This window comes from Acanthochromis polyacanthus, chromosome 16 (assembly GCF_021347895.1).
Source record: "Acanthochromis polyacanthus isolate Apoly-LR-REF ecotype Palm Island chromosome 16, KAUST_Apoly_ChrSc, whole genome shotgun sequence".
Lineage (NCBI taxonomy): Eukaryota > Metazoa > Chordata > Actinopteri > Pomacentridae > Acanthochromis > Acanthochromis polyacanthus.
This window is the reverse complement of record NC_067128.1, coordinates 10,331,389-10,352,042: the sequence shown is the minus strand read 5'-3', so window position 1 is coordinate 10,352,042 and position 20,654 is coordinate 10,331,389. Positions and strand designations below refer to the sequence as shown.

Here is a 20,654-nt window from a genome sequence, read left to right as displayed (position 1 = left end):
CTCGGTTTGGCTTTCCAAGAGAAAAACATTGATCTGTCTTCAGAGAGAAAAGCACTTTTCAAGAAGCCAGTGTTTTTCATCATTCACAGAAAACGGCGTGGAAAACAGCTTTTCCTCCTCTTTCCACAGTTGTTTCCATGCTGTATAATCATCTCGGCTGTAGGAGTGTCAGCATGTGGAGATGCCTGGACATCACAGGGGAATGTTTGTAACTCGCACCATTTGATAAAGAAAAATAGCAATGATCGCCGTGTCAAACCACAGATATGGTGGAGAAAAATCTTGAAACCAGTTTTGCAGTTCAACATATAACTGTGAGCGCAGCAACCTCATTCAGATGGAGAACAAGTCGGTGTTTTGGTAGTGCCTCCTCTGTGAAGTCTGGAGTCTAGAGGGCCCACTGTAGCTGGGTTGTCTTAGCAGCAGGGGACTATGGGGGCTGTATAGACTTGGCTGTGTTTTCTATGTACACTGTTCATGCTTGTGGTGTTTCTCTGCAGGCTGTATGTAGAACAGCCGTGGAGGACCTTCGCTCTGGGCTCTCAAGGTTTTTTTTTTCTGGCAGAGCTGATGAATTTGGTGGGGTTTGAGTCGTAGCATCTGTTGCTTTTAGGGGGCCTGGTATTTATCAAGCTGAAGCTTAGCTCCGTCTGCTGGGAGCCTAAAGGGAAAGAAACATGGGCGTACTATATAGGTTAACCCCCAGTTCTCCCTTCCTACGCCCTCTCCCACTCTCTTTTACCCCCAGCCCTCTGCTGCTTGTTGTTTGTGCAAAGGGAATAGCTAGGAGGGGCTACAGGGGGGGAACTGAAGGACGAAGGGGGTGTGAAGGGAAAAATAGAAAGATAGGGCACAACCTGCAGTGTTTTTTCAACTCCTTATAGTATCGTAGCTGAAGGCCTGAAAAAAATACTGGCTTATTTTTATGTAAGTTCTTGGCACCTGATGTTGTTTTTCAGAACTCTGCTGAGCACTGAAATGCAAATTGGCCCCTGGCTTTTCAGGAATCCACCAGCAAGTTCTTAGAAAGATCGCTTTGTTTTTTTGTTTTTTTTATCCCCAGCATCTTATAGCAACAGTTGTTACTTGTTTTTACGTGCATTAGAGAACAAACAGCTCCTCAAAAGCACACTTTCACAGCGAGACATGCCACCTCGGGCACCTACGATGGTATTTCCTCAGCTTTTTAACAGTTTGACTGCCTGCTTACATACATAGAAACACATGCATGACCCGAGCTGCTTCTCAGCGAGATGACTAATGTAACAGCCGGTGCTCAGGTGTGCTGTGAATCCCGCTTTGACCACATTCTTCGTAACTGTCCCACTGATGAAAACAACGATCCGTTGAGACTGCTTCAAGGCAGTGATGAGAAGCAACACCGAAACAAATTAACAAAAGAGAAAGGGAGTGGGTGGATGATGAATAGCAAAGCTGCAAGAGGTTTATTGATTGACAGAAAAGAGACAAATAACTTTATTGGAAAGATATAAAAGAGTCGTAGATGGACTATGAGAGCTGCTGTATCAGGTGAAGGAAAAGTAGGTTAAATATCTAATCCCTGCATGTGAACATATACGTATAGTGTTTTCTTTGCATCTGAGGACCTATTTACATAACCACTGGTCACCTTTCACTGCTCCTCTTTCCTTTCCCTGTTTGCTCTGTCAGTTTGTATTGACCTCTCTCCTGCTCTCCTTCCCCTGACTCTTCCCTCTCATACCTCCACTGTGATGCAACTCTCTTAACAAACATGTTTTCTTGATGGAGGTCTGCTCCGCAGTGTACACAGAGGCTTCACTGGTATAAAGTTGTTATCTGGGATTTACATCTTTTAACACGGAAACACAAATAGCTCACATGTCTGTCCTGCATCTCACGGCCCGCTCTGGCCAATAAGCCCTTTATTTATGCAAGATGACTCTTATTATTGGTTCAGTCACACCAAAACATGAGTCCTGACACGCTATAGAAAATAGAAGAGTGAGAAAAGGCTGGGCTGTTGTTTTTTCCTCCATTAGCATAGGTTGAGGTGAGCAAAGAATATAAACAGTGTTTTTGGGATTGCGCACAGTAGGCAAGAGGGTCTTCCTCTTTTCTCTCTCCATCTCATGTGCACACACGTATACTTCTGCAAACATATGTCGACCAATGCTCTCCAATCAAAACTTTCACAGTTAGAGGCAGCAACTGGTCAACAGGATATGAAACCTTCCTTTCTGCCTTTCTGAAGCGACCTTTTCCCTACTTTCTCAGTCTGTGCTCCTTGCATGAGCGTTTTTGCCATGTTTGTGGTTTACCCGGGTTTGTTTGGCTGACTTTTTGAGCCTGTGACATTCATTGTAAAACACAACTGAAAGCTATACCCTCTGTCAGTTTCCCTCGCCACATCTGGGTCTAGTAAACTTTCCATTTCTGTGCTGTAACTCTGTGCAGACTTGGAGATAATCGTTGTCCTGCTCATTTGCTTCATGTGTTAGGACTGAGTCATTCCCATGTACTTGGTAAAGGTGTCCGCTCTGACAGAGACCACTCTAATGAGCCTCACCCCTCATCCCTCCCCTCCCTCCTGACTGGTGTTAGTGGAAGGGAAGATGACCATCTGCTGCCCCAGTTGCCCAGTGACTGGACAACAGCCTTCCCTTATGGCACAGTTCCACTGTCCATTGTCTGCTTGAGAGTGTGTGTGTGTGTGTGTGTGTGTGTGTGTGTGTGTGTGTGTGTGTGTGTGTGTGTGTGTGTGTGTGTGTGTGTGTGTGTGTGTGTGTGTTCTTGTACTTGCTACATGGTGAGTACCATTTTCTGCATTTAACTATCAAAGTGAGGACATTTTTACAAAGTGAGGACATTTTGGCCGGTCCTCACTTTGAAACAGCCATGTTTGAGGGGGAAGACTTGTTTTTAGAGAACAGGTATGAATTGAGGTTTGGTTAGGGTAAGGATTAAGTTTAGGCAATCAGTTGTGATGGTTAAGGTTAGGGTAAGGCTCTAGGAAATGCATTACGCCTATGGATGTCCTCACTAAGATAGAAGTACAAACGTGTGTGTGTGTGTGTGTGTGTGTGTGTGTGTGTGTGTGTGTGTGTGTGTGTGCGCTCAGGTGCTGGCTATGCTAGTGGGGACCAAATGTCTCCACAACTGTAGGAAAACCGAAAACAATGTCACTTGTGGGGACCTCATTTCGGTCCCCACAAGTTTAAACAGTGTTTTCTTGGCCATGTTGTTGTTACTGAAAAAAGTAAAAGTGCAAAAATGTTTCTTTAGGGTTAGGCATTGTTTTGGTTAGGGTAAGGGTTAGGGGTTAGATATGAATGGGAGTCAATGGTAAGTCCCCACAGGAATGGCAAACCAGACATGTGTGCGTGTGCTTTTATGTGTGAGTGCTAAAGTTTGGCCTAATCTGCCTCTATGTGTGCGCTTAGTTGGCTCCATACAGTAGATGTCTTTGTGCGTTTGTGTGTCCTCCTCAAGGAGAGCCAAGTATTGTGTGAAGATTTCCTGTGGGAGTCCCGCAGAGAACGCACCCTCATGGTCTTCGGTGTGGTGTGAGCTGACTTGGCCTTACAGGCAGGTTAGTAAAGGGTCAGATGTATAGGCTGTATGCCAAACCTTTGCCCTAGTGCGTGAAGAGAATAGATTTCCTCTCTAGACATGTGTCCATGATCGCACACATGTAGACAAAGGTGGGATCCTGTTTGGAAGGGAAATATGTGATATTCTCTTAATAATTATATCCTGATAGATTGTGTTTCAAAGGATGCAGAGTGCTGAGTTAAATGAGCAAACTCTCCATACTATACTGTAAATATAAAGCTACAGTAGTTGTCTTAGGTTATGTAGTTTAAAGACTGGAAAGAGACAACAATAGCTCACCCTGCTCCATCTTAATGGAGTTGTTTTTACACTTCTGTTTGTGTAGAGATTAACAAACCAGATAAAACATATTAGTGAGCATTAGATAGCATTAGAGGTGGCTGGTAGGCAGATTGTTTTTACCTTTGGACAGAGCCAGGTAAGCTGTTTTTCCCTGCTACCAGTCTTTATGCTAAGCTAAACGCCTTTGAGATCTAGCTTCATACTAAATGCACTGACCTGAATGTGGTGTCAATCTTTTTAGTGAATTCTTGTGGAGGGAAAAAAATTAATTTCTGACCTCAGATGTTGTGCTACTTACACTTTTGATAGATTTGTATATTTATCTCCTCTCTGGTTTGTGTGAAGGTGGCCTGCAGTTCAACCGAAAAGTCCCCAAATTTTTGCCATGTGACTGATTTCAGTGAGTTTATTTTTGGTGAATTTTTAAATGAGACATGTAGAAGTGGCTTTGATTTGTACCATGACCTTAAGCTTGGTTTCGGTTGAGTTTTCTGACAGAATGGCATGTCGGAGATGAGTAGTTGAAAGATCATTGGAAAGTTGAAAATCAGGCTCTGATATTTGGTTTAATTTTGGAAGGTTTTAGGATTGTGAGGGTTTTTCAGTTCTACTGAATTTAGTATGATACATTGTAAGAAACAGCAGAGAAGTGAGTATTTTTATCTATCCATCCATCCATCCATCCATCCATCTCAGAAGGTAGATGCTACATTTAGATTCGGTTGCTGATTGGTGACCATCTTTACCCGTAAGCCCATTGCAGCCATGCTGATATAATACAACATTTGGAGTCTCAGCAGGACACAGACAAACAGACGGCGCCTCAGGTGAATGCACACAGCAGTGATGTGAGGAGGTTGCCATGTTAGTCTACAGTTCATGTTTTGTTATACAGCTCAAAACCAATACTGAAAGATCTGCAGTGGCTAACCACACATATTGTTCCCAACAAAAGAGATGTACAGCGCTTTATGTGATCATGAAACCTAATCCGGTCTGTGTAGAGAAAGCAAATACACACACTCAGCAAAGCTCATCTTCATCTTAGTCACCCCAGGAAGTCAACATACTGTTCTTATGTTTATCGTTTCGTTTCTGAGTTTGAAATCGAGACCAAAAGTCGTTCAACTTTTCTGGTCGCACATGTCTCTTAGCCTGTATTTACTCGGTGTGATCTGATACGGCATCAGTGTTCTTTGATATTTTTCTCACCCTCTGGTTCCATTTTTGTCTTGTCACTTATTCCCTCTCCTTCCTGTTGCGCACTCTGGTTCTCTCTCATAAACATGCACTGCACTGAGCTCAGTTACTCATTATCCCTCCATCCAGTCCTGTCAGTTATCTGCCTGCTCTTCCACTGCTTGCCTTGGCAGGGCAACAGCAGCAATCTGAGAGCCGTGCTCACGATGCTGAACTTTTCCTCCCAGACATTTATTGAGGAAAACAAGCCAGAGGCATTGCTTTTTTTTCTGCCGTGCTGAAAGAATCCAGTGAGCACATCCAGCTACAGTTCTGTCGGTGTGGCTTAAAACTCAGACCGTACACCAGACATTCATTTATGAGTGACAAAATTTACGAGAAGCTCTTTGAGTGATGCCAAATGTCTGTGTGGTTGAAAATGTTCTTATTCTACACTTATTCATTTTTATTACCTTTTAACTCTGACCTTGGCCTTTATTGCTAAATGATACACTGTAGATTGAGCAAAAAAAAAAAAAAAATAGGCAGAGAGAATAGGGGTTGACAAATACTCCTGAGGAAAGCAGGGAGATCTGGGAGATTTGCGGATTGGGGCTGAGCCATGCTGCTCCGGTTTTTAGGTGTGTGCATGTTTGTGTGAGAAACCTGATAGAAATCTGATTTGGCAGAGCCATTATCCCCTTTAGACTTCAACAGTAGGCCTACACTGTGCTGTGGCTGCCCCTAATCCCATAATGGGCTGACTCTGCACTGAAGCCACACAAATACTGTTCCCCGTGGTGAAAACCATGACACTGGGTTTGTTTCTGTTAATGCTTTCCATGTATATCTGCTGCATTACAGTGTGTGCATATGTTGTGTGTGTGTGTGTGTGTGTGTGTGTGTGTGTGTGTGTGTGTGTGTGTGTGTGTGTGTGTGTGTGTGTGTGTGTGTGTGTGTGTGTGTGTGTGTGTGTGTGTGTGTGTGTGTGTGTGTGTGTGTGTGTGTGTGTGTGTGTGTGTGTGTGTGTGTGTGTGTATGTGCGCCTCCTCAGGTGAGTGGGCAAAGATAAGTAATCTAGTGTACAGAGTCATCGATTTTCCCACTGCGCAGGAAGTGGCTGGTTATTGATTCTCTGGGACAATGATGTCACTCCAGACGGTGTGGGTTGTTTACTTATCCATGATAAGGTCCGAGGCGCTTTCTCTCCGCGCACTGGTCAAATAATCATCTCCTTCTGTCCTCTCTGCTTTTATCGCACCTCGTCATTCTTTCTGCCGCCCATCTCGTCTTGCTTTGTGAATGCCCTCTTTAACCTCCACATCCATTATGTGTGACATAATCACAGAGGAGGGATATCACTTAAAAATATCGTAAAAATAATCAGACATCTTGGCAATTATAACACACCAGGCATATAAATATGTACATTTTAACTTTGTGTATTATGTTTTTCCCTTTTATACAAAAGATCTGGAACTTGACTTTTGTCTGTGAACCAAAAAATAGTTTGCAACAAAGTTGTTTACATTCATTGATGCTCATTCCAAAGATACGAAGTTTAGCTTCATGACGTTCTTGTCCTTTTTCTTCCTGTTTGCAAAGTATCCAAAAATATTGTCTCAGTCCAGCCACAGTAACAGTTTAGCTGACTGACGTAAATCATGTTCTGTTACAGCTTGTCATCCTATTATATCACAGATTAATTAATTTTATCAAGTGTGACACCAGTGGGAACACCGCCTGACCTCCTGGCAGTGCTAATACAATGGTGTCTACCTATCTGGGTTACATAAGACCATTTGCTGCACAGCAGCACCCAGTGGGTCACCTGTGTGCTTGTTTTTAACAAAAAAAAGGATAAAATATCCAGGTACAATTACAAAGCAACAAATTTCCGATCTAAAAAAGTAATTTATTTGCTACATGAACACAAAAATCATTCATGTTTCTCGTCATCACAGTAATGCAGTCAGTGTACGCTACATTGGACAGAAGCCTCCTAATCTCTTAATCATAACTGACACTTGAAAGTTTGTGAGATATTTGTGAGTCCACAAGAAGAATGGTATGAAAGGTTTTCAACTGTTGGCTTGTTCTTTTCTCGGTCCCACAAGCCTGTAATTCATTAACCACAGAGCAAATATGTCCGACACTACCTGTATCACAACACAGACACACACACACACACACACACACACACACACAATGCAGGCACACTTGTGTTGGGGTTATGAGGTTCATGGAGAGTTTGTAAATGTCAAGAACCAGCACGCACACACAAACCTTACACATTAACCCACTGCATTGTTAATACACGTTTGAAAAAATAATAAACACAGATAATGTCTCATGAGACTGTAAAGAGTCTTTGGATGAAAATTTAATTAGAAGTATATTTTTTCCTACTCTGCAGCTTTTCTTTATATCAAGCCAATACAGTATGCAAGCATGAAAAAGATTGCTTAATGCACGCACTGTGACAGTTTTCAAAAGCTACTATACTCAGCTTTATCAAATATAAAGCTTTAGTTACTTCAGCCTTCCTGTTGTCTTCATTTACAGGCACCAAAAATATAGTTTCCTTGTCTGAAAAAAATTCCAAAAATTCAGCAAAAAATTTCCCCAAATTTCTGAAAATTTCCAAAACCTTTAGGAATAAAATTCTAATAATTCCTAAAAGGTTTCCCTTAAAAGTTTTATTGTAAAATCTCCCAGATTTGGAAAGAAAATTCCTGTAGATATTTAAAAAAAATCAATAAAAATCTTCCAAAAAAAAAAATCCTAAAAATACCTGAAGTGATTTTATATATATATATATATATATATATATATACACATATATGTGTGTGTGTGTGTGTGTGTGTGTATGTATCAGTAAAACTTCTAATATTTTTTTAAGAACATTCACAAAAAAATCAACCAAAATCCAATGAATTTAGCGGGATTTTGGTCGATTTTTTTTGTGAATGTTCTTAAGAAAGATTTTTTTTAACATTTCTTTTTTCCACCAAAAATGTTTCAAAAATTTCCCAAAAATGTTGAAAATGTGGACATCAGAAGTTTCACTGTGAAAATATTTTTTCCCATATTTTCAAACTTTAAAACATGCAGGACAACACGAGGGTTAAAGTTGTTAAATAATTGTAATTTTTATGCGTTTTATTTATAATTTATTGTATTACACGTGAATGACTCAGCAGCACCATGGACACGTTTCAGCCCACAACATAAAGTGCCTCGGTAAGCATTTTCTACATTTTTCAGCTGTTGTTTTAGACAGTACAAACTCATGAGCTCATGTCATATGCTTGTGTTTTCATATTTGAGGAACTCGCTGGGTATAGTCTCAGTAGTACGACATGCATGTACATGCACTGTGAGTTTGTGTATGTAGGTACTTTTCCCTCTCGTGTTTGCACACATTCAATCTGCTGGCTTCAGTGTATTTTCTGTACTTTGTCTTGGACCCTCTGTTTGAATATAAACTTTTGGTGCAGGAAAATGGCAAAGTTCAAAGCTGTAGACTGTACACTTCCGTCTGTTCGGAGACACATATGTTATGATTCAAACTTCGTTCGTTGACCTTTGGCTGGCCTGGTTAGTTCTGGGATACGGTTTACAAGACCCACCTCAAACAACTGAAATGTAACTGACACATACATACATTTAAAATATAATATTAAGTATATCCAAAAATAATAAGAGGAAATGAGAGAAGTTGCTGACTATTGGTTGAACCTCTTCCCCTGATTGTCCAGCAGAATTTAGCAACAATGACTGGGTACGATAGACCTATCAAACTTTCTCCATGTCTCCACAGCATTTTGCATGGAGCTCTATTTACAGTGGTGTTCTACATTTTAAGAGTTATGAAGGCCTCTGTCTTTTTTTTTATTGAACCTTTCTAAAATCAAAAACACAAGCACAAACATGTAAAGAATATGTGTCGTAGCTCAGTGTTAGCAAGCAGCTGGTGTTTCATACTGCATTGTGTTTGTGAAGTTAATTTATGTTAAAAATGCGTCTGTCCTTGATAAACTTGAACTGGCTGCCTTAAGTGTGTTTCTATATCAGAGTCTAGGCCGAGTTTTGCAGCTCTTGTCTTTGGGGGGATTTTCATAATCACAATGAAACTTGCCAGGAGGATAATTTTTGACAATTTGCCCCCTAAAATCCCCTGAACTCACTTTTTTTCCTTATGTAATACTTGGGCTTACTGTCACTACGCTGATATACGAGAGCTGATGAGGATGTTGACGTCTTTGCAGCAGCTTTAACCTTTTAGTTTTATCTATGTAGCCACTGTGTGGAAAAAATAAGGCTCTTTTTATGCAATTTTTGCTTAAAATGAAGCCAGATGGAAAAATTAAAAAGTGAGTTGATGATGCAGCTACATTGTTAGCCTAATTAACTGGAGGGTTAATGGCTTAATACAGCGAATTAAAACCGGAATAGCTGTCAATTTAGTGAAATAATTGACAATTGACTATGTGCATTTATGTCTGACTGAAATCAAAGACCCGTTGTTTAAACGATTATGAAGAATCCCAAGTGTTGAATCTACATTACTGCTGAGAACTGATCGATTCTGGTGAATGAGTAAACATCTTCATATCTTACCAGCGTTTATTTTACACTTCCAAGTTCCTAACAGCCACAAAACACAATAAAAATGGATTTTAACCAAATGGAATCTTTAATATGCAAAACATGAGCTGAATGGTTACACAGAAAATAGACTAAGTCCTTAAGTGAAATCATGTAGGGAACTTAAGTTACTGTAGAGAATTAACAGAACCTCAATTTTAGCTACAGGTACCAGTTCTGTTTACAAAGACAGTGAATTCTCTCATCATGTGAATTTATATAAAGGTTTATCTACTGCATAATGCCATTCAAAGCATCAGCCACACAAAATAACCTCTGATATTGATGGAAATGTTGAGTCGGTGACGGTGGGTGAAGAGGACAGAGACCAAGGTGATTGAGTTTCAAGCTAATCAAACACACATTTCATAAAGGATTAAACATTAATGGGGCTGTGGCTGTGACGTCATACTCAAGTGAGGTTTCTGCCAGCCATTTTGTTCTGAGTTCAGTACCGGGGCTCATTGCATTTTAATGAAGTAACAGGACACGGCCAAAACAGTTCTAAGGGCAACAATTAGGCTATATCACTTCCCCCCCACATAAAGTCCAGCAGTATCACATCCCCTCTTCAACTCTGCAATCAAAATACATCCTGGTGAAGGTTACAGATTGAGAGGACACACAATGGAAAAAGAGAAGGGCAGAAGTGAAACCGGCATCAGCAGCAGACAGAAGTACAGATTAATGCAGAGTGCAATCGTTTCTAATCTTGGCTGGAGCCTCTGCGATGTATTACATCGGACTTTATCAGCGTACCTCATACTGGATCGTCGCTCTCAAGACCGACAGCCCTTCTTGTGCTGTAAAATAAGAGTTCATTGACCTGCTTGTTTTCTGTAAGCAGCTACATGGAAACAATAAAACTCCGTCAGGGCTCAACAGCTCCTCAGGTCGTTGTTGCCTTTGATTTTCTGTGGCTCACATTTGACCATCACTTGTCCGTTGTAAGCTGCCCTTCTAAACATGTTGTTTATTGGTATTTTGGGGAGTGAATCCTTGGCTTTCTGAGTTCTCACAGAAACAGGTGAAGGGTCGGTTCTTTTGTGCGCGGTTTACAGTGCCTATTAAGAATTACAGGGCGATGATCAACAAGTTTCTGGCCGTGTTCCCAGTGAGATGAGTCATTTTTTGCTCAGTCAGCAAAGCCAAGCTCTTGTCAGGAAGAGAAAAAAACAGCTGTGCATGCGAGGGAGGCACACAGCAGCATCAGACCAGAGGAACGGTTTTATTTGGGGCTGTTAGAGTCTTCATGCCGGTGTAATTTACTTCTGTTTTTGGATAACATAAGCAGTAAAGATAAACTTGCCCTAGATTCCCCACACAAGTTTTCAGTATCTGAAACATTCACTATAATATTTTGCAAAAAACTCTGAGTTAAGTCTTCTAAACTTTTTGCAGCACCTCTAAGCAGCCGTCTCTTATGTTTCCATCGATAAACTTCACAAAGTCAAAGGAAAGCTGAGGTTGTTATTACAGAAATAGAGAGAATACAGTAAAGAGGAGGCCAGGCAAAGCAGAATGAAGAGCTTTCTACTGATTTGCGGTGGCTGTGTCATATCAAGCTAAAGATAGCAGGGGAGGGTTTGGTATTTTGTGTTTTTCTATGGGATCTTTTCTCTTGGAGCCCGTTGTATTGTGACAGCTGCCCTCTCCCTGTTAGAATAACATCCCAGGGAACTCACTCTTCCTCACGTGCACACGGGTTACCGGCCAACACCTTTTCCTCTGGCCTGTGTACCACAACACATGTACATTATTTAGGGACTTCTCTATATGCCTCACGGTATAAAGTCATGAAAGTGAAGTTATCTTTTGTTCCAGATACCTCGATCCCCTCGCCTTTCTTTCTTTTTACTTTAATTATTTTCCGTGTTCTCCCTGAGGTCTCTGCAGTTCCTCTGCGTTTCATGGAATCCAGGGAACGTTGCTTCCTCCCAGTGTTGGTGTGCGCTGGTCTAGGACCCGCTGGTCTGGGGGGGGCAACGCCTCTCCTCTCAGGAAAGCCGGCGCTTGGCGAGACCACTCCACTCTGATAGCCTGCCAGAATACACACAGATCAGAGAACAGGCCACTGAGAAAAAGAAGAAGAAAAGGGACCAGGGTTGCTCAAAGAGGGCCAAAAGGCAACTCCGGTCCAGTTAATTCCCACACTGAAGTGAAAATTATGGTGATAACTATTTCACATCAACCGTCACATGTGACTGTGAAGCTTAAGAGCAATATAATCTAAAAACTTTGCATCATTTTTTTGCATTCTAGTTGCTGCTTTGTACAAATGTAGTTTGCAGCCTGCAGGACAGGTAAGGGTTAACCCTGTTGTCTGCTTCAATAAATGTTCAGTGATAGATGAAGAGGCTTGAACCAAGAGCTGTGTTTGAAGAGTGGGGTGAGGGATATCCTCTTTGACCTCAGTTTTCACTCTTTGGCTGCATACAAGGTTTAAAACTCTATTTGCACCTATAGAAACTCTGTGTAAACGCTCTGCATCAGTTTTCATTCACAGTTGAAAACAGTTATTACAGCTTCCACAGTTGTTTTCATGGAAAAAGTTCTCTGGTTGTTTTTCACAGATGAGAGCTGCTGTTGTGAGCCTCTGGGCTAATTTGAAACATGTGGTTTTGTGTTTGCTGTGAACTTCGAAGACATTTGTTTTGCCACTTTTAGTCGGAGTAACTCAAACAGAGAGAAATTACGACTTTGCAAACACACGAGCAAACTTTCTATGAAACAGAGCAGAATAAGTTTTTCAGTGAACTTCATACCTCGGCACAACTTTTTTCTTTCTTTTTTTCTACTGTTTTCTTTCTCCCTTTTTTTCAGAGAAACAAGAGAGGCAGAGAGAGAGCAGAGAAGATTGGTTCCTGAAACTGTTGTTCTGCCCTGTGATTGGTGGAAGCCTGTTGCTAGGCTTATGTCAGTGTTTGAGAGTTTTCTGCTTCCTCTCTTCTGCGCACTGATAGGTCAGGTTTGAACTGGTCTGGTGGACTTCTGCCACTTGTTGAACATCCCCACAGTTTCTGCGGTTCCCTCGCGTCTCACTGCATGAGAAAACACAGCAGCCGCAGCGCTGAGACACACATGTGCAGAGTTTATGCCTGGCATGGCTTCCTCTCTGTTTTTTAATCTTATTAACTTTTATCATCCTCTTTATTGGCTCAAGGCTGTTGTCAATTCCTCTGCGCTCTCATAAAAGATAAACAACTGCTTTTCTTAGCATTTGAGAAAGTAGCTGGAATACTTTCTAACTTATAAAAAAAATGCAGTGAACTAATTCTTCATAGTTGACAATTAGATCTTCCTGAAACGTCTTTACTTTAAAACTACTGATTGTTCAGATTCAGGATCTAGTTTCTACCACATTCTACAGTAATGCTCTTTCTATCATTTTAAGTATGTTGTAAAAAAAATCCAGCTGCATGGGAAATTATGGCAGATTCAGTATCAATACTTCGCTAAACCCTAAACTCTACTGTAGCAATGTCGCTTATTGAACTTCACCATTACCAAGGTTTCACATTTTGCTCTTGTCTTTTATATAAGAAAACTTTCACACTCTGAATGCTTGAATAGTAGCTCTAAAATGTTTGGATTTTGCAATTTTGAGGAGCACAGAAGTGGGGATTGGCTTAAATTTAATGTGGACACAATGAATTCAAAAAATGACAAAACAAGTCAAAAAACATCCAAATAAAGTTGTTCCAGCAGGAATATTCACTTCTTTAACTGTCTGCCCATTTGCTCAGTAAGTTCTACCAAAATATAGCCAAGTTCACTGCTGGTACACTGCTCTTGCTTCCCTCTATGGGAAATGTGCATAAGCTGATGTTCCCATGTACAAAGTACACATTAAGCTTCTGTGGGCCATGGTTCATGCTGTAAAGCAAACTTATGTAACTTTCTCTGAACAACAGCCTCTGTGGCCACAAGAAGCAATTATGGGATAATTGGAAATTCTAAAATTTAGTGTGTGAGTAAAGTCGAAGTGGCTGAAAACTCTGAAGCTAGTTAAGAGTTGTCATCATAAGCTTTGGCTGATACAAGCCCCTGTAAAGCTGTGATGCCAAATCCCCAAAGTGTATAAAACAGTGCTAAAGTTGGTGTTGTATGATAAGTTTTTCTTTCTTTCAGGGGTTATTTTAAGCCCTTTTATACATGGGAACATTAAGGTCACTTTTACGTTAGTGTTCCTCACAACTTATTCAGACAAACACACCGCAGTGAAGGAGAAACAAATGGTATGTGTGTCATATTCAGGATGTATATGAGACTGGACAGTAGATCAAGTGTCACAGAATGTGTAATTTAACAGTAAAAAAAACAAAAGACTAAATCTAATTCCACTATGTAACAAGGATTTAACTGTAACACTGTGTGTGTGACCAATCCTGGTGCCATTTATAATTAAATAAATGATGAACTCAAGCTGTTTGAAGCAACAAACTAAACTCACATTACATTATTACATTAATTATTGGTGAGACTTATTAATTTGGCTTTTAGGCTCCGTTTTCACTGCGTTGCATTTTTGTTTTTCTGAACCTTTCCAGTTTTGAGAGGTATGACATTATAGAACAAAGTTTTTTGTGATTTTGACTCATATTTCGTGTCTTCTGCTCGTTGTGATGTTTTTGAACTACTATTAGTGCTGAAATCTGGAAGAAAAACTTCTGACTACCATTACTTTTGCATTTAAAGGGCTTACAGTTCAGACTTATGCCATGTATGAAGTGATACAAAAATCTTACTAGGTTCGACCTCGTGGGAATGCCATCCTGACCAGAGTGCTCATTCAGACATGTGCTGACATGTTCAGATGCCGTCACATTAATGGAAAGGAGTCTGAATGGGGCTTTGGGTACACTTTAAAGCTGATTTGTGTACTTGTTTTTATCGATAAAAAAACAAAAAGCTTCCTGCCTTACTGTTGTTCTTACTGTTAAATTCTGGAAAGCGTCACCGTTTTACCAGTGTTTAAGTCTGACTTAGCTGCACTGTATCCAAAGTGTAATTTAGGTGGAAACCGAAAACTGCTTCTTAAAATTGCCAAGAAAAATGACATTTAATCTTAACAATTTTCATGCCTATTATAGTTCATGGAGTATTTTTATTAGCATTAGTGTAAAGCAAGTGGAAATGTGTCCATTGTTCAGGCCCTTCCTCCAGCAGATAAGTATCTGAGACAAATCTGAGATGATTCTTGATGTTTCAAGGAGTCTTCCCCTTTAGTTAATCTTTGCAGTGTTGTCCTAACCCCAATCCAAATGCAAATTTCTTAAACATAAATATACAGCACACTTAAAGTCCCATCTCCAGGGTTGTAATTTGGTGGCTTCATTGCTGCCCCTACAGCTGCTAGGTCCTTGGTTTATCCCCAACAACATCTAATACGTCTTTCAGACCTCTTGTTTTCTCTCAGCATCTTTGGAGTGGTTGATTTCGTATTTCGCTTATTTAGTTTGCAACAATTAGCCACCTAAGAACAACACATTCACTTCAAATTCCCTGCAGGTGACATCAAACAGCTGAGACACCCACAGATACAGATCTTCAGGCACCTGCAGTGTGGTTTTCACTTGTCACACTGTGTTCTGAACCAGCTTCAGAAGACTCACCAGAACACACAAAGTCTTACATGTTGTTAAAAAAAAAAACAACCAGGTGAAACAGATGAAGTTCTGGGGTGAACAGTTTAGTCATGTTTTCTTAAAGTGTGTCAGTACTGGAGACAAAAATTCAACACAATTAAAGACACCAGGGCGGGGACTGAAGGTACAATGGGGCAAAAACACTTCAAAGGTCACTTCTGGAGATCTCTGAATCTTTCCACAGCATTTTTATTGTATGTATGTTTTCATGAGTGTCTCATCATGTAAGATTTTTATGAATATACTGTCTTGTTTACAAGCTGGTCTGTGTAATTAATCCCTGGTTACCAACAACAATCATGTGCTACTTATGATTTGGACGATCAGCTGGAGGGGGAATCTCAGCCTTCATCTACGAAGGAGAATGTACATTATTGCCTGGATCACTGAGACTCATACACACTACTGATGTGAATACGGTGTAACGAGTGCGTGCACCCTGACAATAGTGTTTGGCCCCGTCTGCGAGGCCGGACCCCCGAGCCTAAGCGCTTTTATGTGAAAAGGTTTGGTGTGTCGTCAGCCCTAACGCTGACCAGCCTCTTCTGCAGCTTTGCTGAGCCATGGGGCTCCCGACAGCCCTGGGAGTGCTGACTCCAGCCCTGGGAACATGTTTACTGCTGCCCTGCACCCCACCCTGTGGCATCAGGAGAGGGACCGTCGGGGGTGGCTCGATCCACACAATGAACCTGCTGAATACTGTGCTATCCAGTTATCGTTGCTGGGGACTTGCAGTCGGTTGACAAACTGGCCGGGCAGGCTCTTGATCAGATTGCACAGGGACAGACTTGTCTCTTCTTGGCTCCCTCGTTAACTCATCTTTTCCAATGTGACTTGTTTGTCTTTTTTTTTATTGGGTATCCTATCAAAGTCCACCCAAACACTTATGTAGTCAGAGTTGTTGCTGTAAAAATGAACTCTGACAAGATCAGTATTTCAGAAATTTTACGAGGTTTCAGACAGTACAAACTATTATATGCAGTTATTTTCCCTCACAGTGAGTCTTTGTGAAATCTCATAGAAGTCGTCTCTGTTTTGCTTGGGAAACATGCTATTTTGAAAGAAACATGACGCACAAATGTGTGTGTTTGTGCTTTTTTAATGTGGTTGTGGGCAATCTAGAGAAAACAACACTTGACTCGTATGTGCTACTATGATAAAACACAACTAGTTATCTGTTGTTTACCAAGAACTTTAAACACAAGTGTACTATCTCTGGTGAAAAGAAACATGTCTGAATGAAATAAGGTGAATATTACAGTGTCATATAAAATGTGCAGTACACAGTGTTGCTTTCAGATCGTCTCGGCAGATCTAATTTGGAGGTATTATTGACGTGCGGTGCGATAAACCAGTTGCACCCTGTTCCACTGTACAGGTTATTGTCGAGCTGGGGTAAACAAAGCCATAAGAGCTGCCTTTCTTATCTCTGCTTCCTCCTGGCTTTTAGAGGACTCCTTCACCCAGACCTGATTGGTGGAGGAATCTGTGGTCTGATAGGCTGCAGTGCAAAAACCACTAACTGAAGGACTGTTGTTGCAGCAGGTCCTGCAGCGATCCATCTCGCTGCGTGCTGATGCTGATCTTTGCACGGTGGACCTCTGGCTTTTTTCTTTCTTTTTTTTTTTTTTACCAAGGAGAACTGGTGGGGGCTCAGTTTACAGTTTGCACCCCCCTTCTTCTCCTCCAGTACAGCCAGAAACCAACAGGGGGACTTGCAGCTGCTGCTAGAGCCGGCTTTGGGGTTGTTGTTCCTAGTGAATGCATATCACACAGCACAGATAACACCAATGCTCTTTTTCTATTCTAGCTATTTTGAGTATTCCTTCAGTGTGTTTCTCCATGCCATGAAAGCAAATTCATTTATTGATTTGGAGAGCAAACTTAAGCAACAATCAGCTTGGGTTGATTGCATTAGTTTTGCATCCAGAATAGTGAATTGAATCATGATCAATGACAGCAGGGAACAAAAGAAGGAGAGAGAAGTGATGATGTTTTCTTAGAGGGGGGAATTGTTCTCTCAGCTCACGTTTAGGACCCCCCTCTTTCCTCACTCCTCGCTCCGCCCCTCAAACGCTCCTCGCACGCCATTGGCTCCTCGCGGGCTGTTTTCGGCGCCCTATTGGCCGCCGAGCGCGTCAATCACACGAGGCTCGACTTATTTACCGAATGTATGAGCCGGAGAGGACGGTATTCTGCTGCGGGGCTGCAACAGCTGACTACAGAGCACTTTGCCCAGTGCCTCAAGGAACAAAGAGAGAAGGAAACAGCCATTCGATTACATTTTTTTTAAAGCAGAAATAATTTTTCTACACCCCTTAAAACAAGCAGGGTGCAGCGAGGACACGACATGAGGCACGCCGTCGCACCTGCAGAAACAGTGGAAAATAATTCTTTTGCAGTGACAAACCTTTTAAAGATATGCACCCATTGTGAACGGATAAGCAAAAAGGTAAGAAAATAAAACAAGACTTTGCCAGCAGCTATCACTCAGGCTCGATCTGTAACGATTTAATGTGCACTTTGGATTGAGAAAAGAGTTTTTGAACGTGTCTAAGCGACATCTGTGCTTTTGACAAACAAGCTGCAGTGCAGTCTTTTGTCCAGGCTTGTTTACGAGTCACAAGAGTTGGTGATCATAGGGCAAGAAATCTTTCACGGATCTCTGTCGATTTGAGTTTTTGACCGATCTCCCTTTAATTGACACATATGAAGTGTGTTTTCAACCCGATGTCACTTGTGAATATTTTACATTTCACGGTCATTCATTCATCTGCTTCCTTCTCTTCATTGTCCGCTGCAAGACATGTCCCGACAAGCAGCGGAAAGTTACAGCTCAGAAAAGAGACAATGTCAGGGTCTTTTTTGAGTTTTAAATGTGTGTGATGCAAACTGTCACCACGTGTATTCGGATGTCTCATTGATTATAGGTTTAATTTTAATTTTATGCATTTTTCTTTTTTTGTGAGTGACAAGTTTCATGTTCCTTGGAGCTGTATTATAGTTTTCTGGTGTCAAACTATCACTGATGGGGAAAAATAGTAGAAATGAGAAGTCCTGATCTGCTTACATGTGGGGATTTAAGCAGCTTTTTTTCTTTTCTTTTTTTTTGTCTTACAGGACTTGGGAGTAAGGATCCCAAGACCTCTAGGTAACGGACCAAGCAGATTTATCCCTGAAAAAGAGGTATGTCATCTCACCAGGTATTTTCATCTCTGTTTCAGATAAAAAGTGGACTGAATCTGATTATTTGAAATGTTTTTGATCAGATTCTTCAAGTCAGTAAAGTGGACGCCAGGACACAGTCGATATTTGAGGATGCGTTTGCAGCCCTCGGTCGCCTGGACAACATTTCCCTAGTGATGGGCTTCCACCCGCAGTACCTGGAGAGTTTTCTCCGGACGCAGCACTACCTGCTGCAGATGGATGGGCCCCTCTCTTTGCACTACCGACACTACATCGGCATCATGGTACTTGCACACCCAGCCTATAAATTGTCAGATTTCTTGTCGTGTGGTTAAATATATAGCGCTGAACCTCCGTCTGTTCACCTGATCCTGCAGGCGGCAGCTAGACACCAGTGCTCCTATTTGGTCAACCTGCACGTGAACGACTTCCTCCAGGTCGGTGGGGATCCCAAGTGGCTCAACGGCCTGGATGAAGCCCCACAGAAGCTGCAGCAGCTCGGAGAGCTCAACAAAATCCTGGCCCACCGACCTTGGCTTCTCACCAAGGAACACATCGAGGTGAGAGGACGGGCACGGTGTGGAGGGTGGATGTGGATGTGAAGAGTCTGATGTAACACGCTGAGATCATGGGTGGGGGCTTCAGTATGGCTGCAGCTGTACGACTTGGAGACTCCAGCAGTGGAGGTGTAGTGACTGACAGCGATTGGGGTTGAGGCTGGAAAACAAAAAGAGACTAATTTGTATTTGAAAGGATGAACACATATTTTCCCACTTCCTGAAAGGTCACAGATATTGAAGTCACTATTTGGCTTGGAGTTAGCATCGCTCACAGTTTTTCCTTTTGTTTTTCTGTTTCTTGCAGCGCCTTCTGAAGGCCGAGGAACACAGCTGGTCCCTGGCAGAGCTGATCCACGCCGTGGTCCTCCTCACACACTACCACTCCCTCGCTTCCTTCACCTTCGGCTGCGGCATCACACCCGAGATCCACTGCGACGGCGGACACACGTTCAGACCCCCCTCCCTCAGTCAGTACTGCATGTGTGACATCGCCAACGGCAACAGTCACGCTAATCACCACGACGACTTGCTGGGCAACCAGGTGAGTGGCAACGGCGAGAGAGAGATAAAACTGAGAGCAATCCCTCCGCTTAAAGTCCTGTGAGTGCACTGATAGAGGAAGTTGACAGCAGCTGAGGGGAATTGTCTCTGTATCTGTACTTCTTTCATGATTTTATGTCTTAACTGTGCCCTTGCTTTTTGCAGGACATGTGTGGTGAGGTGGAGGTGCTGATGGAGAGGATGAAGCAGCTGCAGGAGTGCCGCGATGATGAAGAGGCCAGCCAGGAGGAGATGGCAACTCGCTTTGAGAGGGAGAAGACCGAGAGCATGCTGGTGGTCACAGCAGAGGACGAGGAGTGTGTCCCCTCCAGAGACATTTCTCGCCACTTTGAGGACCCCAGCTATGGCTACAAGGACTTCTCCAGGAGAGGGGAGCATGTGCCCACATTCAGAGTGCAGGTAGAGATCATGTACAGTCAGCAGGTCCTGTAGAGTGAACAGGAAGTCCACATGAATGTCACTGACTTATTATCCCTGATGTCTGCAGGACTACAGCTGGGAGGACCACGGCTTCTCTCTGGTCAACCGACTGTATCCTGATGTCGGCCAGATGCTGGACGAGAAATTTCAGATGGCCTACAACCTGACCTACAACACCATGGCAACACATAAGGACGTGGACACCAGCATGCTGCGCAGGGCCATCTGGAACTACATCCACTGCATGTTTGGCATCAGGTCAGTCACTGGACACTCAGAGAGCTCTTAATGTCCAGATGATGTAACCTTGATTTTATAATAGCTGCTGTTGTTATCAATCAGCTCTGTGTCACTCTGGCCTTGCTGATAACACTGTTTCTCTGTGTTCTTCAGGTATGATGACTATGATTACGGGGAGATAAACCAGCTGCTGGACCGTAGCTTTAAGATCTATATTAAGACCATGGTGTGTAGTCCTGAGAAGACCACCAAACGAATGTATGAGAGTTTCTGGAGGCAGTTTCAGCACTCCGAGAAGGTGAGATGCTACCTCTGATCTAGTTGCATCTATTTC

The 20,654-nt window shown here is 42.1% G+C and overlaps 1 protein-coding gene across 2 annotated transcripts in view; it reads left to right on the top strand.

Moving 5' to 3' along the window:
- sesn1 (sestrin 1) overlaps nt 1–20,654 on the top strand; it is a 62,286-nt gene that overhangs the window by 38,613 nt on the left and 3,019 nt on the right. Inside the window, exons 1-8 of one of the 2 annotated variants that reach the window (XM_022212847.2) lie at nt 17,535–17,805; nt 18,474–18,539; nt 18,623–18,823; nt 18,917–19,099; nt 19,404–19,640; nt 19,805–20,059; nt 20,148–20,338; nt 20,474–20,618. In XM_022212847.2, coding sequence (XP_022068539.1) covers nt 17,704–17,805; nt 18,474–18,539; nt 18,623–18,823; nt 18,917–19,099; nt 19,404–19,640; nt 19,805–20,059; nt 20,148–20,338; nt 20,474–20,618 — 1,380 coding nt within the window. In that variant the 5' untranslated portion in view covers nt 17,535–17,703. Of the gene's footprint in view, nt 1–17,534; nt 17,806–18,473; nt 18,540–18,622; nt 18,824–18,916; nt 19,100–19,403; nt 19,641–19,804; nt 20,060–20,147; nt 20,339–20,473; nt 20,619–20,654 lie in introns of those variants that run through there. The other variant, XM_022212846.2, reaches the window with a different exon arrangement.